At 38.7% G+C, this 15,018-nt stretch overlaps 3 protein-coding genes across 3 annotated transcripts; 2 read left to right on the plus strand and 1 right to left on the minus strand.

Moving 5' to 3' along the window:
* Nucleotides 1–1,467: 1,467 nt before the first annotated feature.
* Nucleotides 1,468–4,813, minus strand: rps28 (ribosomal protein S28). The gene is made up of 4 exons (XM_085377758.1): nucleotides 4,758–4,813; nucleotides 4,404–4,451; nucleotides 2,276–2,398; nucleotides 1,468–1,576 (listed from the first exon to the last, which is right to left on the minus strand). The coding sequence occupies exons 1-3, from the start codon at nucleotides 4,794–4,796 to the stop codon at nucleotides 2,276–2,278; spliced, it is 210 nt and encodes a 69-aa protein (XP_085233884.1). The 5' UTR covers nucleotides 4,797–4,813; the 3' UTR covers nucleotides 1,468–1,576.
* Nucleotides 4,814–5,971: 1,158 nt separating this feature from the next.
* Nucleotides 5,972–9,569, plus strand: LOC146613646 (potassium voltage-gated channel subfamily V member 2). The gene is made up of 4 exons (XM_085377756.1): nucleotides 5,972–6,498; nucleotides 6,597–7,230; nucleotides 7,785–7,910; nucleotides 9,252–9,569. Exons 1-4 carry the CDS (start codon nucleotides 5,972–5,974, stop codon nucleotides 9,567–9,569), a joined length of 1,605 nt encoding a protein of 534 aa, XP_085233882.1.
* A 4,637-nt stretch (nucleotides 9,570–14,206) lies between these two features.
* On the plus strand, nucleotides 14,207–14,765 carry insl3 (insulin-like 3 (Leydig cell)). Its single transcript, XM_085378902.1, has 2 exons — nucleotides 14,207–14,399; nucleotides 14,569–14,765. The coding sequence occupies exons 1-2, from the start codon at nucleotides 14,207–14,209 to the stop codon at nucleotides 14,763–14,765; spliced, it is 390 nt and encodes a 129-aa protein (XP_085235028.1).
* Nucleotides 14,766–15,018: the final 253 nt, after the last annotated feature.

A 15,018-nucleotide genomic window follows, 5' to 3' on the forward strand; every position in this document is an offset into this window, starting at 1 on the left:
CATTAAACCTACAGTGTACATAACTCAAACTGACCTCCTTTCCTGTTTAAACAACCGCAGAGATCCTTCAGGAACCCCAAGCTGGAATTTAGCCAGATACCTTTGCAGAGTATTAATTTACAGACTGCTCAGTATTCCTCTGATGTATTTCCTGACATTTACACATCGTTAGTTCAGAGGTAACTGACCTTAAAGTTCTTTAGACCTCAACATTTAAACATAGCCACGCTAAACCTGGATCACCAGCATTCATGACCAGATTTCACTTCTAATGCTGCAGAACAGCAAGTAGATCTGGAGGGGAAAGTATTACTATAGCTGTGTGAACTAGTACATCCTCAGCTTTTATCTTAAATAATTTGAGAAAACGGGTCACATATGTTTTGAACAATTTGAATCTGTCTGTACTGTGTTCATTAGCTATACAAGCTACACGGCTTTGGAGTGGTGCTCAAAGTGGGGAGCAGTTGCAGTTAAAAATATAAAATAAAACTAATGTGGATAAATATGATTTTTGGTGGAAAATAAACAAATTCTAATGATTTTTAATGATACAAATTGTGTTGTGCAGATGTTTTTCAGCTTGTCCCATTATTATTAGTTTATGATGGAGAAACAACACTGCTGGAAATGAACGGTGGCATGAATGTTTAAGTTAGTTTAAAGGAGAGAGCTTGGCCTGTAAATAGTCTTCACTTGCTTACATGCAGTCGATTGTGTTGTACCTGAAATGGAGGTCAATTCCGTTAGCTTTTAAAACTCAGACACTGCCCCCTGCTGGACGGAACGTAAACTGCACAAGGTGAAATAATGGCGTGCCCGCTAAATTTGTGGAAATTCCTTAATTTTCATACACAACAGTGCAACAGAAAACAGCTATATTAGCCTTGTAATGTTTGCTATTTAAAAATAAATCTACGTATCTGTGTCTGGGAAAAAGTAATTATAGAATTATTTACAGGAGCTGGAGGTCAAGAGGCGAGATGGTTTGGACACGTGCACAGGAGTGAAGGTAGATATACTTGACAATTGATGTTCATGGGCATGATAAAGGACATGCAGGGAGTTTGTATGACAGACGCGGATGTTAGGGACAGGGTGAGATTGTGGTAGATTTTTCCATTTAATGACCTCTAAAGGAAACAGTTGAAAGAACTAACATCCATTTACTCTGAAAGAGTAGTTTAAAACTAGTCTATTTTAATACTTTTGAACTGTAATGGAATGATAGACTTGAGAAGTTGACACTTCAGAGTAACTAAATGTATAGAAGTATTGGATTATTTACCTTAATTCACATTCAGCGTACAAGAATTTGACAGCCACCCCTCACCTACTATTAATGCATCAATAATGAGCTATTACTTGTCTCATGCAAGTTTATCATGGCAGGCTAATGTTCCAGTTTATTGAATTAAAAAAATCACTTAGTATAAAAGAAAGAAGACTTCAAGGATAATTTTCAACTCAAATTTATTTCAAAACATCTGAACAAGTGGCGGGTAGTCCACTGAAAAAGACTGCATCCTGCTGTAGTTGATGCTCCACAGTGTTGGATTGGCAGCTTCAGCGGGCACTGTGAAGACAGAGCAAGTGAGAAAGGTTTAAGCCTGTGTTTAAGTCTTATACATTCCCAAATTTGGAACACTGATACGCTCTGAATTGAGCAGCATTAGACATGAGCAGCCTATCGGGAGGACTGAAGGAAGAATTCAAACATCAACCCCTGACCACCATGGGACATATTCCCTACACACTGAAAACAGGCAACCTTTGTGCAGCTCTGTTACACTTTAACTAGATAAGAGCTTCTGACCAGTGGCCAAGATGCAATTATGATCTAATACCGCAGATATTTGAATTGAGAACTTAGAACATTAGGTTGAGTTTAAGACTCGTTATGGACATTTCAAAGCCAAAAACAGATCGAACCGCAATATGATTTACTGCAAGCCATTTTTAATGTTTTTTCTAACCTTATAAGGTTATATAAGGAATATAAATATTCCCATAGTGCATGTTAGTACTATGGGAATATTTTTTACTTCTTGTTAACTATAATACAACGGCAAACATTGTCATCACCTCCCCCGCAGTGTTTTATTATCATAAACTGTTCTTGGTTCACTAAGTTTTTAATAACAGTAACGTTCAGCATCATCAAAGTATCTAAGGTCAAATGCATATTATCCATCAGCACTCTCACTGTGGGCTTCACCAATGCTGACAGTTTAATGACTCAAAACACTGATCACCTGAGGTTATATCGTCTCACCTATCGCAGCCTCCTGGCTTCTCTTTCAGACTCCAGGAGTGTCAGCACATCTCCCTCTCTGACTGGGCCCTTCACGTTCCTGATAATTGAGCGGTTGCTGTCGTCCATGAACTCGACACGGACCTGGTGGGAAACGGGAGTGCCCAAAACTTAAACATTAAAATGACTCTACAGCAGACACATTTTTCTGTTTAAATTAATGATGTACCACTTAAAGAGGGTTTTGTTCAAATGTTTACAGACAGCCTATATGGATTTTTCCTCATTTTGTTTTTGTTATGCATTCCTTTCTGTGGCAAAGGAGCAAAGCAGTTGTAATTCAAAATATATATTTATTTGGAAATTTTTCAGCTGTTTAAATTATCCACTTAACATGGAAAATAAACCAATGGTCATGATAATCAATTTCAACAAGGAGTAACTGTGGGGTGATATAGCACAATATCTAAAAAATTATTCGGATGGCATTTTTTTCAAACGTTATTTTTTATAATCTGCTTAATCTTTGGGACCCCGACTCTGTTCCCTGCTGTTTCACTGTCAGAAAACAGTATCTGAGGATCTCACTCTGCAATGCTGTAAAAGCGATCAAGTGAACACCCAACAATCAAGTGAACACACATTTTAGTAATAAAGTACTCAGTTAGTGGGCAGCACAGTGTTACAGCAGTTTGAAGAATGGAAGTATAAACACATGTATGTTAACTTAACTATAGACCCTTTTCCCATTAGTACCTACACAGATTGACTTGGTAACGCTCTCATCCCGACACTGACCAGCGAATCGGTGGCATGCAGTCTGGTGATGCAACATTTTAGGACCTACCTGCTCAGATCGCTTTGTAACCCCGTTAGCAGGTAGCATGTAGTATGACCTAATGGAAAACCCCGAAAACCACTGAAAGTCAATCTGAGTAGGTACTAAGAAAAAAGGGGCTTAAGTTGGGTGTAGCTATGAATGTAACATAAATTGTCATCATTAGCCCAAGTAACCAGTACACCAAACAGCACACTAAATGACAACTGAGTTAAATGGCCTGCATCTGTATAGCGCTTTACTTAGTCCCTAAGGACTTAGTCCCCCTAAGGCAGGGGTGTCAAACTCAAATACACAGTGGGCCAAAATTCAAAACTGGAACAAGGTCGCGGGCTAACATTAATATTTATTGAAAAAAAAAAAAAATCTTCCTCCAGATTTAAGAATGAATCTCTTCTTATGGACTCAAACAAGTTTTGCTGAAAAACTGAATATGGAACAAGAAAAGCTTAATACTAAACAATATATATATTAGCTGTATAATACCAGTAGGCCAGCTCTAATAATAATTTGGTATGGCTTGGCCCGCGGGCCAGAGTTTGATACCTATGCCCTAAGGCAAGCTACATTGTAGCCACAATGTAGCTTGCCATTCACACACTGGTGATGGCAAGAAAAAAAAAAAAAAAGCATTGATACATTTTAAAGATACATCTGGTTTCTCTATTAAACGTGGTTTCCAGTTAGGATCAATGGCTTGCTCGAGTATGTCATTAGTAGTTAAAATCCAGGTTAAAACTTTGTCCCTCCCAAAATAACCTGCCTCCTTTGTGGTAAAAGAAATCCGAGGAGTCATATTTTGTAGCTTAATCAGTTTTTCATCTTAAACTTCTGATAATAATTCAGCTTAGTTTCAGTTAGTTGGTAGAGCGAATCTGCCCAGTTTCAACGTTAGTGACTTTAGTTACAATACTATGGAGGATATTTATCAGGAGCAAAAAGTTAAGCTCAGATCAAGTTTTTGTTTTGTTTTTAAAGAAACAAACAAAACCCCTGACTTACAGCTAAATCAATGTCCAAACTTCAAACAGCTGTCTCAATACCTCATACTTAATGTGTAAACAAATTATCTAAGACAACACGAAACTTGCATTTTTCATCCTAGCCCTTTTTAAGAGGTACAAAATATCGTTTGTTATTTTTTCCTTTGTTTAGAAATCTAGTTTTTAATTTCACATGAATTTACAGCCCTAGATTGTGTATATCCTTGGCAATAACTCAAAGTAAGCTTACACATATAAAAAGTAAATATTAATCGCAGATACTGGTTTGTGCCGGATAAAATTTGAGGTGTTAGCCAAACTAGCATACCTGTGTACATTGTCCCTGGGAACCGGTTCTCCCGAGAACCTTGGTGACCTGAAAATGAAAACACGAGCAACATGAACATCAAATCTCTAAATTCAATATAATACATATATATAATTTTTTAACGAACACAGAGAATAAAGAAAAGTGAGCATAAGTACTGCGGCAGCTAGCAGAGACTGTAGCATTGACAGGCCTCCATGATAGAAGCACGAGAGCCGAAGAGACGTTTGTTAACTACGACACAAAAAGTGGATTTAGCCTAAAAATTTTGAGCCCATTTGAAACAATACTTATTGTTGTGGGCATTTAATCGCTTTGATACGATAATTTTCAGCGTTTTATAGATTTTCTTACTCTTGCAAGCTTGATGGGCTGCACGCGGCTGGCGTCCATGTTGTCAGGTTAGACCGGAAAGGAAGTCACGTGGTGCTCGGATGGCATATATGGCAACTGTAATCTTTTAGTTTATTAAAATTTTAAATTTTAAATTATTTTTTAATCAAATTACAAGTAACAGAATCTAAACTTACGAGTAATAACAACAATAACGAACTTTAATAAAAACTATTAGACATTCGTAGTTACCTTCTTTTCCGGTAGATTGGGAAATACCATTCGAAGCACCCATGGTGGAAACCTGGGCCAAACCATTATTCACAGAGTTTCCAAAACTATTTTAATGTGCAGAAACAGAGAAAGGAATTTGTCTCTGTGTAACTGTATCTCTTTTTTTGTGCGTACATACAGACAATTCAAATACTGAATTATTGGAGTGACTACAAATGCTTGTGATATCAGTCAAAAAACACAGCCTATTTATCCAAAGTCAGTATCAAAAAGGTTACTGATTCAGTACATTATTAAATAAATTCACTGTTATATAATCAATATTTTGTTTTTAGTTGGCTTGACTTAATATTGAAATGAATACTTTGTCAATTATACCAGTGAGTTATTGTAAAGAGAAACATATCAGTGATAAACAGTGATAAGGGTCTGTGCAGAATATACAGAAAACAAAGACAATTTTTATCAGTCATTATTAATTTTAATGTATTTTGACTTTAATTCTAAAATCAGGCTTGTTTAACTAGTTCAGCAATAGGTCAAAAAGGCCATAGCTGATAATTTGCGTAATCTACCTGAATATCCTGTGTAAAAGCTCTCTATAGCCTTGTTAGCCATGCCATACTGTCGTGACACCACCCTCTCTGCTTTTCTTCCTCTCTCAGAAGTCAAAGCCTTAAATCACAACACTAATCCTTGTGAACAGTATTTTTAACTTGCGCTGGGACAGAAAGAACAGCAATAGGATTAGAGAATCAGTGAAGAGGCTGAAGCCCTAACTCATGCAGTTGATCTTCTTGCACAGTGACTCAAAAGTACCACAGCTCTTTCTTTGTCTTTATTTCAACCTGGAGGATTTTTTTTTCTTTTTTACCATGGTGATATTTTTGCTTGATATTGTAGATTTAAAGAAAAAACATATTATCATTTTTCTCCTGTGATTTGATTCAAACTTGGCATAAAACATTTTCCAGTGATTGGTCTTCTGAGCAGCTGTCGCAATGGAGAAGTGGAAAAATCTAAAAAAACGTCGCTCCAGTCTTTTTGCATCCGTAAAACACGACTTGAGTTTCACGCAAAGCATCGAAGAAGAGGAGAGTGAATTCCCCTTTTCACAGGACAGCTCAGTAAAACCGTGGACATCAATGGACAACCTTGACGCTCCTGGTGCCAGAAAAGAGGTGAAAAAAGATGAGAAGAAGGATGCACCAAACCCCTGGCAATCAAACATTGTCAACCTAAATGTGGGCGGAAAGGTGTTTCACATCCCTAAACACTTGGTCCTCCGATACCCAAAGACCAGGATCGGAGTCCTTGCTCTGTGCAATGATCCAGTTAAGCGTCTGACGCTCTGTGACGATTATGATTTTCAGAACAACGAGTTCTTCTTTGACAGGGACCCCATGTTTTTCTATTACATATTTCACTTTTACTGCAGTAATGTTCTGTGGGTGATGGATGGCTTGTGTCCTGTCAACTTTGAGGAAGAGATCTCATTCTGGGGGCTCAAACTGAAGGATACTCCAAGGTGTGCTGTAGATATTTGATATGCAGTGTATCTATTGTGGCTTTGTCTGTGGATATTTAAAATGTAGCTATGGTAAAGCATTTGTCTGTCTTTCTCAGGTGCTGCCGCATTCTGTTTGAGGAGAAATTGGACGACATCAGAGAACACCAGAAGGTTAACCAGGAGCTCATAGATGAGATTAAACCTCACCATGATGACGAGGGCTACAAGACCATGTTTCTTGGAAACTTTCGTAAAGCCCTTTGGGACTTGATGGAGAATCCTTACTCCTCACTGTCAGCCAAAGCCTTTGCAGTGTTTTCCAGTCTCTTTGTGCTTATCTCTATCGTTGCCATGACTCTGAATACAGTCAAAGAACTTAGGCAGTACAAACTTGCAGGCAAAACCTACATGGAGTGGGTGGAGGTTAGTTCTATCCTTTTCTTCACGTTGGAGTACTTTCTGCGACTACTCACCACATCAAACATCAAGCATTTTGTGAAGAGCGCCCTCAACTTTGTCGATTTGGTAGCCGTCATGCCCTACTTCCTCCAGATCATTTTTGAGACTTTTGTATTAGACGCTGAAGACATCAGTGCTCAGGAGGATTTGAAGGCCATGTCAAGAGTCAGCAAAGTCAGCAAGGTGCTCAAAGTGGTCAAGCTCATGCGCATCTTCCGTATCTTGAAGCTTGCCCGTCACTCCACCGGCATGAGGGCTTTCGGCTTCACCATCCGCCAGTGCTCTGAGCAGGTATGAAGGGAATAATCAATAAACACAAATGCTGGTAACATTTGAAGGCCTTTGAATAACATGGCAACCTGCAAGGCAAAGAGACATAAGAGGAACAGGAGGTAGTTTTATGTGAAAGTCACCACTAGGAGAAGTAGATAAGATAAGATAAGATAAGAAGAGAAGAAGGTTATGATAGTTTTACAATAGGATATCACAATCGATCTAAATTTGCATATTTTATTTCTTGAAGAGAGTGACACTAGATGATTAGCTTATGATAAAGAACAAAATCCACCTACCAGCAGCTCTAAACTTCACTAATGTAACATAATATCACATTTATTCATTTAATTAACAAAAGACAGAACGGTTTCATTGCATATGATGTGTTTAAAACCCATTAATTGAACAAAGCTTGCACAGCCGAGTGCAGAAATGTCAGGAAGGCTTTATAGTAACATCTCAAACTGTCATATTACTGGATGCAAGCCCCTAAAATAGTATCTGCTTTATGACATAGTTTCATATAAACAAGCGCTGTCATTGACGTGCTCTGTTCTGTCGTGCTGCAGGTGTGCTGTCTGTTTCTGTTCATCACCATGGGCATCTTCACCTTCTCTGCTCTGATGCATTCTGTGGAGGTGGATCAGCCCGGGACACCGTTCAGCAGCATACCAGATGCCTGGTGGTGGGCTGCGGTGAGTACGGGACAAGCTCTACGTCCAGTAAAGTTCTATGGCTCTAATATGTTTGGGATGCTTGTTACAAATGCAGTATAACTAAAACATCAGATTTGGGTTTTTTTTTGTGGCTTTTAGTGATTTCTATAAAAGTTTTAACACTCTGGGAATTATTTCTTCTTTTTAATGGCAGCTGTGATGATATTGTAAATTATTTTTGAAAATATTTTCAAGTCCAATTTTTAGGTCCAGCCACACTGATGATGTAACCCTACTTATAACACCACAGTTGCTCCACATCTTTTCATTATGAATGGGGCAATTAATGTTTTACAGCATTTAGAGCGTGTAGCCAGCTCTCACCGGCTGCCACTCAGCTTCTTCCGGATCAATTAACTCAGTTATGAAGCTTTGGTAAGCTCTTTCTCTTGACAGCGCTGAAGGGAAGCTCAGTTGGGGTGTGTCAGTATGATCAAGCAGTGCAGTGCATTTCGGGTGTCAGGGATTAGGTCTATCTGGATTTGTGCTGCCTGCTTAGTCAGACCAAGGCAGATTCACAGTACAGATCATGTTCCGTGCTATTTTTATGCCTTTAAAATGCAGTAAACACTGATTATATTCAAGAGCTCAAACACAGTCTTCTTTAGTGAATTAATGGTTGGCTAAATAATATTCTGAAATCGTCTCTCTTGCAGAAAAACCTACTAACTATAATAAATGTAGGATTTGCCTTTGTGTAATTCTTACCCCAAAGTATCTTCCATAATTGGTACTATATGTGAAACGAAGAGAAAGATGTGGAGTAACTCCAGGGTCACATAAACTTGATATAAATTATCTAGCCTATACAGATGTGGAGAGTGGCTACTGATGGCCGCCAAGCTGTCATATGGTTAAACAGTAACTTATGCAAATTTACTTTCAAGCTTCATATATAAATGATCAATATTTAGAGGTATGAATATCACACCATTTCTAGGAAGGTTCACATGGGTCACACTGTGTCACCAGCCTGGTACTCTGTGTGTCTTTCAGTATCATCTGAGGACATGGTTTTCATTTATCTGGTGGCAGCTGTGAATTTATATGTGTCTAATTCCTTCTAATGCTGCGTAATGCGTCTCATTTGTAGCCAGACAAAGTGATTGCATTCAAGAAATATAAAAAAAGCATTTTAATTACTCGATTCACAGAAAGTAATGGATACAAAGTGCATGAGGCCAGGTGAAAGGCAGGTACTGTGAGGATTAAACTGAAAACTTCTTCTGCTCTTCTCTTGATCCCTACTTAAATCTACACGAGAGAGCACTGGCTTTGAGTAATTTTATGGAAGCTGACGCTATTCCTTTTTTCCTATAGGTCAGCATCTCTACTGTGGGCTATGGAGATGTTGTCCCCATCTCCTACCTCGGCCGCTGTGTGGCATTCAGCTGTATCTCCTTTGGCATCATCCTTAACGGCATGCCCATCTCCATTCTGTTCAACAAGTTCTCCGACTACTATGCCAAACTGAAGGAGCAGGAATACAACTTTTCCAACACGGTGCGCACCTTCCAGCTCAAGAAACGTCTCAGGCGTAAGTTTGACAGCTGCTTCGAACCCCGGCCGGAGGACTCGGATGAGGAGATACACTATCGGCCCAATGGCAGCCAATTTACCCCCGAGATTGAAGAATAAGAAAAGTTGCCTAGTTGTGACCTCAGTAACCCTAAATGGCCTTATCACCCTTGGGTATACAAAAGTAAAAGACTCCATCTGCCTCTAAGTCTCAGCCTATGTGATTGAATAAAAGCGATCTGATGGGGGAAAGCAGAAAGCTGAGACAAGCATTAAGCCTCAGCTTTGCAGTAGGTACTGTTTTCACACTATAGCGACAATTCCTCTGTCAAATGGACAAGATGCTCAGACTAGACAACTTGTTATGTGTTTCCACAAATAGCACACGTCTACAACTAATGCTCACTCAACAGAAATAGATGTTTGACACAAGGAGGTCAAACAGTGACATTATGAATGAAGCAAAACTTCCCTTATATCCTTTTGAAAAGACTACTGTCATTGAAAGTGCTATTAATGAACAGTTTTGAGTGACTACATAGTCTCTTACATTTTACTTTGATGCTCAGCAAAAAAGAAATTGTACCTTCAAGCTCTAACTAGTGCAACTTTTGGCCATTACCAGCATGTACCGCCACACATCATGGCGGCTTTAAGTCACCATTTACTTGACTGCAATAAAAACATTTTATTTATGTGTGCATCTCAGAACAACTATAACACCATCAATGGAAAGTTCTCACATTTGACACAATTTATGTTTCATCGAAGTGGCATACCTATCGAAAAAGCACTCCCTCTGTTTTTGTCCAGTCACTCAGTGTGGTCTTGAAGACACCCAAGTGGGGTGAGAGATATAGCAGCGGGTGTCAGTATACCGATCAGGAGCCTCAGTGTAATTTGGTTGTCAAGGATTAGTAGGATTTGTGCGTCTGTTTCCTACCTAGTCAGACAAGTGGAAAAGTCAATCAAGTACTGTGCTATTTTGGTGACAGAAGGAATCTGATCAGGTGTGCGCAGACAGGACGTATTTAAATACTTACAAGCTATATTTAATAGACGTACAATAGAGGCCTCCAGCGTAGTGATTTTTCACTCCTACTAACACATGGGCAGTGATGCCTATATCTGTCATCCAACAGCTCAGAATTTGTCGCGATCCCTGCGGCGAGAGAGAATTGAGCTTTCCGTTCTTGACCAGGAGATGTCAGGATCAATCATGGTCTAAGCCTTGTCGTCACACTGTGATGCTATGATTAGATCATAAACCCAAGTCTTGCCTTGGGCACCAGAAGACCAGCATTATAACATATTAAACAAACATACAAAAACTCTTCGCGGATACAGACACCACAGTTTTCTTGGCTCATCTGCTCGACACTGGTTTTAAATAAGAGGGACAGATAGAGGGGATTAGAGACAAGTTCTCTGGTCAGTCACGACAGATGCTATGGGAGTTACACTCCATTTCCAACTGCAGGAATATTGTGTTGAGCCTCTGCTCATGAAAGACATCCTGAACATCCATTTTACAGCAGACTGTGACTTCATCCATTTGAATAATAATCAGAGACAATGACTCATTAGTGACTGATGTTTCCTTGTCATTAAGTTCTGTGCAAGTGCACTAATTAACGAGCGAACGATCAAATGTAGTGTCAGATGTGTCTAATTTACCCTCTGATCTGGGGTTAAAGTGGTCCGGAACGGTGGCACCTTCAGTTATTGAGTAATTATATCTGATAGGAAGTTTAATATAAAACACTGTCAAACAGTTCAGTTTTCATGCTCTGCAGTCTTTCTGGATGATTCTGATGCCACACACGGGTTCACCACATGATCCCGTCTGCACACGTCCTTTTTTCCGTCCCATCCCTGTCAATAAAGTTGTGTTTGTGGTACAGAAGAGGAGTGAGCATAAAAGGAATAACTTTTAATAAGTGGCAGGTAATTACAAATTCAACGTTTCAAAACAGCTCAACGGATTTAATGCACAAATTGTTCCTGTGCAATTTGGATCTCAACCTGTCTGCTAGCTAGAGGTATAGTGGCTGTATTTTTGATGAGTGATGGCAAAACATGTTAATGTGTATTAATTTTACTCTCAGAGCTGAAGAACAAAAGGAAGGTTTCTATGGCGACTGACATGATTTCATTTGGAAATTTAAAGATTGCATGTTATATCATTAATTTAAGATTTTTTTTAATCAGACACTGTTTCTGTGAATAATGTGTGGCTGAAGTTAGCAATTTCATGTTCTGAAATGTTTTTAAAAAATGAATTAAATGATAATAACCAAAGTTTATACTGGAAAGTAAGTGCAGGTTAAACAGGGTAGTTTGCAAGTGTTGTGGTTCAGTTTACAGTAAGGGAGAAACACGTGACTCAGTTAAGATAGAATTTTGCGACAGAGGTGGAAGTGTAGCTTTCAGGGGAGAAAGCTTATAAAACGTCATTTGTGTACAAAGTCAACAAATTTTTAGGCGATTTTTATCAGACTGGATGGTTACATTTTTATGATATTGCCTGAAAGAAACAACAGTTGGAGCAAGTTTCAATTTTGAAGATTAAGGTAAAAGAAGAAGGTCACATCACAATTACTTCATTACAATAAACGTATCTACGTATCCCCATTTAAAACTCAACATTATTGCTAAGGATTGTCTTATTGCATTGGAGTCACACTGGGTTAAATATGTACACTTGGGTTTTAAGGGGTATTTATTATTTTCTTCTTTTTTTTTGGGTTGTATGGAAGCCCCAAACGCAATTTCATTGTTCTTGACAATGACAATAAATAAATAAATACTAAATACTAAATAAAAACAAAAATGAGAAAGTCCATTTATTTGTCATTAAAAATTACTGTCTTTCAGCAGACCTCGCTTATGCAAAATTAGTTAATGTAAAAGAACCTTAAAGTCCGTATTTATTAGTGGACACCTGTCTTATCTTTCTGAGGAATGAAGCTATTACAGGATATAGGTACTGTTGGTTTTACTGTGCCGTCAGCATCAATTACACCTCAAGAGTATGGCTGTATCACATGACTCAGCCAGAAGGAGAGAAATCAGAAAATTTAGAAGGCTAACACATAGTAGTTGACAAGAAGAGGAAGCAATGGATGAACATCAAGAAGGAATCTGAGAAGCTTGAGAAATACCAAGGGCTGAGTTAGGAGTTAGAAAAAATGTGAGGGTGAAGGCAAAAGTGATCCTCATGTGTGTATCTATCTATCTATCTATCTATCTATCTATCTATCTATCTATCTATCTATCTATCTATCTATCTATCTATCTATCTATCTATCTATCTATCTATCTATCTATCTATCTATCTATCTATCTATCTATCTATATCTATATAGATATATATATCTATCTATCTATATATATCTATATATATCTATATCTATATATCTATATACACACACACACACACACACACACACACACACACACACACACACACACACACACACACACATATATATATATATATATATATATACACATATATTTATATATGGCATATGATAGATCGGCAAAAGAGAAAACAATGAGTTATCATAGGTTGCAGTAAAGCTTTGATTCCACTTTGGTGCAGTAGGCAGTGCCATGATGAGGTAAACATACTCAGCTTATTTGACATCTGCAAACTGACTGACATCTGTGTGTTCTGGGCTAAATGGTTGAAAATGTTAACACACAGCATCAACCTCAGCAAGAAATAAAGGGCAAGAATCTGTGAAGGCAAAAAAAAAGAAGAAATAATCAAGGTGCTTTGCGCTGAGCACAGCAGCTGAGAATAACAAACAGGCCACTGCCTACCAGTGATATCATCCTTAGAGGTTAAAATGCTAATCATAGCCAGAAGTGCATTTTAGATGTTAAAGTGTCACCTTTCATATTGTTCATCTGTGCTGGAGATATGAAGCAGTCACCTCTGGTATGATTAAGCAACTACAGTATAGCCACAGGGTGACCATGTGTGTGAACAGTTGTGTCATAATCCTTGACATCTCCTTTTTCCGGTCACACTCTCTTCCGATTAGATCCCATCCTTCATGATGTGTTAAGATAAGATGCTAAAGGGACTCATAGTCAAGGAAAATATTTTAACCACAAGTCAGCACCAAACCCAGATTAGATTCTGCACAATGCAATATAAACAAACAACAGGAAAGTTGACTAAAAGCAGAAAAGCTAATCAAATATAAGCACTGAGTCTTTGTTTAAATACACCGAAAGTGGACAGTGGCGGATGCCCATAAAAAACATGGTCAGAGGTTCAAATATAAAAGTCAGCGTATGTATATATGGATGCACTTCTTTCTATGTGTAAGTAACCACCAACCTTCAGACTGGGAAAGGACTTGCTCTTTCTCCCGAGCCAAAATAATACTCATAATGATAATAACACAATAATAATACTCATTAAAAAAAGAAAAGAAAAGAAAGAAAAGCAGCTTAACAACAGTAACTGCAGAAGTAGTGACTTGTTACTTCCACCCTGAAAAACAAGATCAGTGCCAGAGCAGATTTTTTATCTCACTGAGAGTTTCAGCCTTGAGATTCCACATCACTTTCATGCTGAGCTTTTGATCAGGACATGCTTTTCCCTCACCAAGGCTGAATGCAACTTTTGAACAACCTGTGGCCACTACATACACTCCCTATATAAACCCCCTCAAATTCCTCAGGTCACTCATTTTCTGCCTTTGCCAACCAACTGAGGAGCAGTAACACATCATACAATGCCGGCTGCTAGGTGTTTGGTGTCTCTCGTGGCGGTGCTAGTGGCTGCAGTGTGTGTGGCACATGCACAGGAGAGGATCAAGATATGTGGACGAGAGCTGATACGTCTGGCCGTCTCATCCTGCGGCAGCTCCCGGGCCAGGAGAAGCATCCTGGATTTAGGACTGGAAAAGAATCAATACGCTCCTCTCTGTAAGTACTTAAACAATCTTTTATTTGTGTTTTCATGACATATATGAAAGGTAAACAGGGAAAGACGTACTCTTGCTTCTTGACATCAAAAGTTTGCAAGATTTTTTGGGGATGAAGCTGCACGTTTACAGTGATCTCTCTAAATCCCAGATGTGTTGCCTCTGCACAGGGGAGCAGATCTCCTCCACAGAAGAGTACCTGACTTCAGGGACTGTACGCACGGCTTCGAGGGCAGATGGAGAAAAGGACGCCGTCTCCTTGGCTCCTCACCTTCTGTCATCACGGATCAGGCGAACCGCTGGAAAAATATCTGATATTTGCTGTGAGAAAGGATGTAGCATGAAGGAGCTGATACAGTTTTGCTAAATGAAGCCGGTGGCATATCAGAACGAGTTAAGTGATTATCTTCAGAGTTTTGCTGGGTTTTCTTTTAGTGATCCTGAATGTACTTGGTGATATTTATCTATGACATTTAACAGTATCAAAGATAAAACTGGAGTGCACACAGGATTTTGTTATTTGATTTATTGTTTTTATCAATGTAAATATAGTATATTAACTGAACCGATATTACTGGACAGTCAGTCCATAAGAAATCACAAAAGTCCCAGAATCAAAC

Source organism: Diplotaxodon limnothrissa, linkage group LG18, assembly GCF_057381915.1.
Source record: "Diplotaxodon limnothrissa isolate DT_005_m linkage group LG18, D_limnothrissa_male_GT1.1, whole genome shotgun sequence".
Lineage (NCBI taxonomy): Eukaryota > Metazoa > Chordata > Actinopteri > Cichliformes > Cichlidae > Diplotaxodon > Diplotaxodon limnothrissa.

Excerpts from the sequence above, each read along its gene's own strand:
- rps28 (XM_085377758.1), bottom strand. The coding sequence starts at position 4,796 with ATGGACGCCAGCCGCGTGCAGCCCATCAAGCTTGCAAGA. Across the intron at positions 4,452-4,757 it reads AGCCCATCAAGCTTGCAAGA|GTCACCAAGGTTCTCGGGAG; the intron begins GTAAGAAAATCT and ends TTTCATTTTCAG. Across the intron at positions 2,399-4,403 it reads CCCAGGGACAATGTACACAG|GTCCGTGTCGAGTTCATGGA; the intron begins GTATGCTAGTTT and ends GTTTCCCACCAG.
- insl3 (XM_085378902.1), top strand. The coding sequence starts at position 14,207 with ATGCCGGCTGCTAGGTGTTTGGTGTCTCTCGTGGCGGTGCTAGTGGCT. Across the intron at positions 14,400-14,568 it reads GAATCAATACGCTCCTCTCT|GGGAGCAGATCTCCTCCACA; the intron begins GTAAGTACTTAA and ends GCCTCTGCACAG.
- LOC146613646 (XM_085377756.1), top strand. The coding sequence starts at position 5,972 with ATGGAGAAGTGGAAAAATCTAAAAAAACGTCGCTCCAGTCTTTTTGCA. Across the intron at positions 6,499-6,596 it reads AAACTGAAGGATACTCCAAG|GTGCTGCCGCATTCTGTTTG; the intron begins GTGTGCTGTAGA and ends TGTCTTTCTCAG. Across the intron at positions 7,911-9,251 it reads ATGCCTGGTGGTGGGCTGCG|GTCAGCATCTCTACTGTGGG; the intron begins GTGAGTACGGGA and ends TTTTTCCTATAG.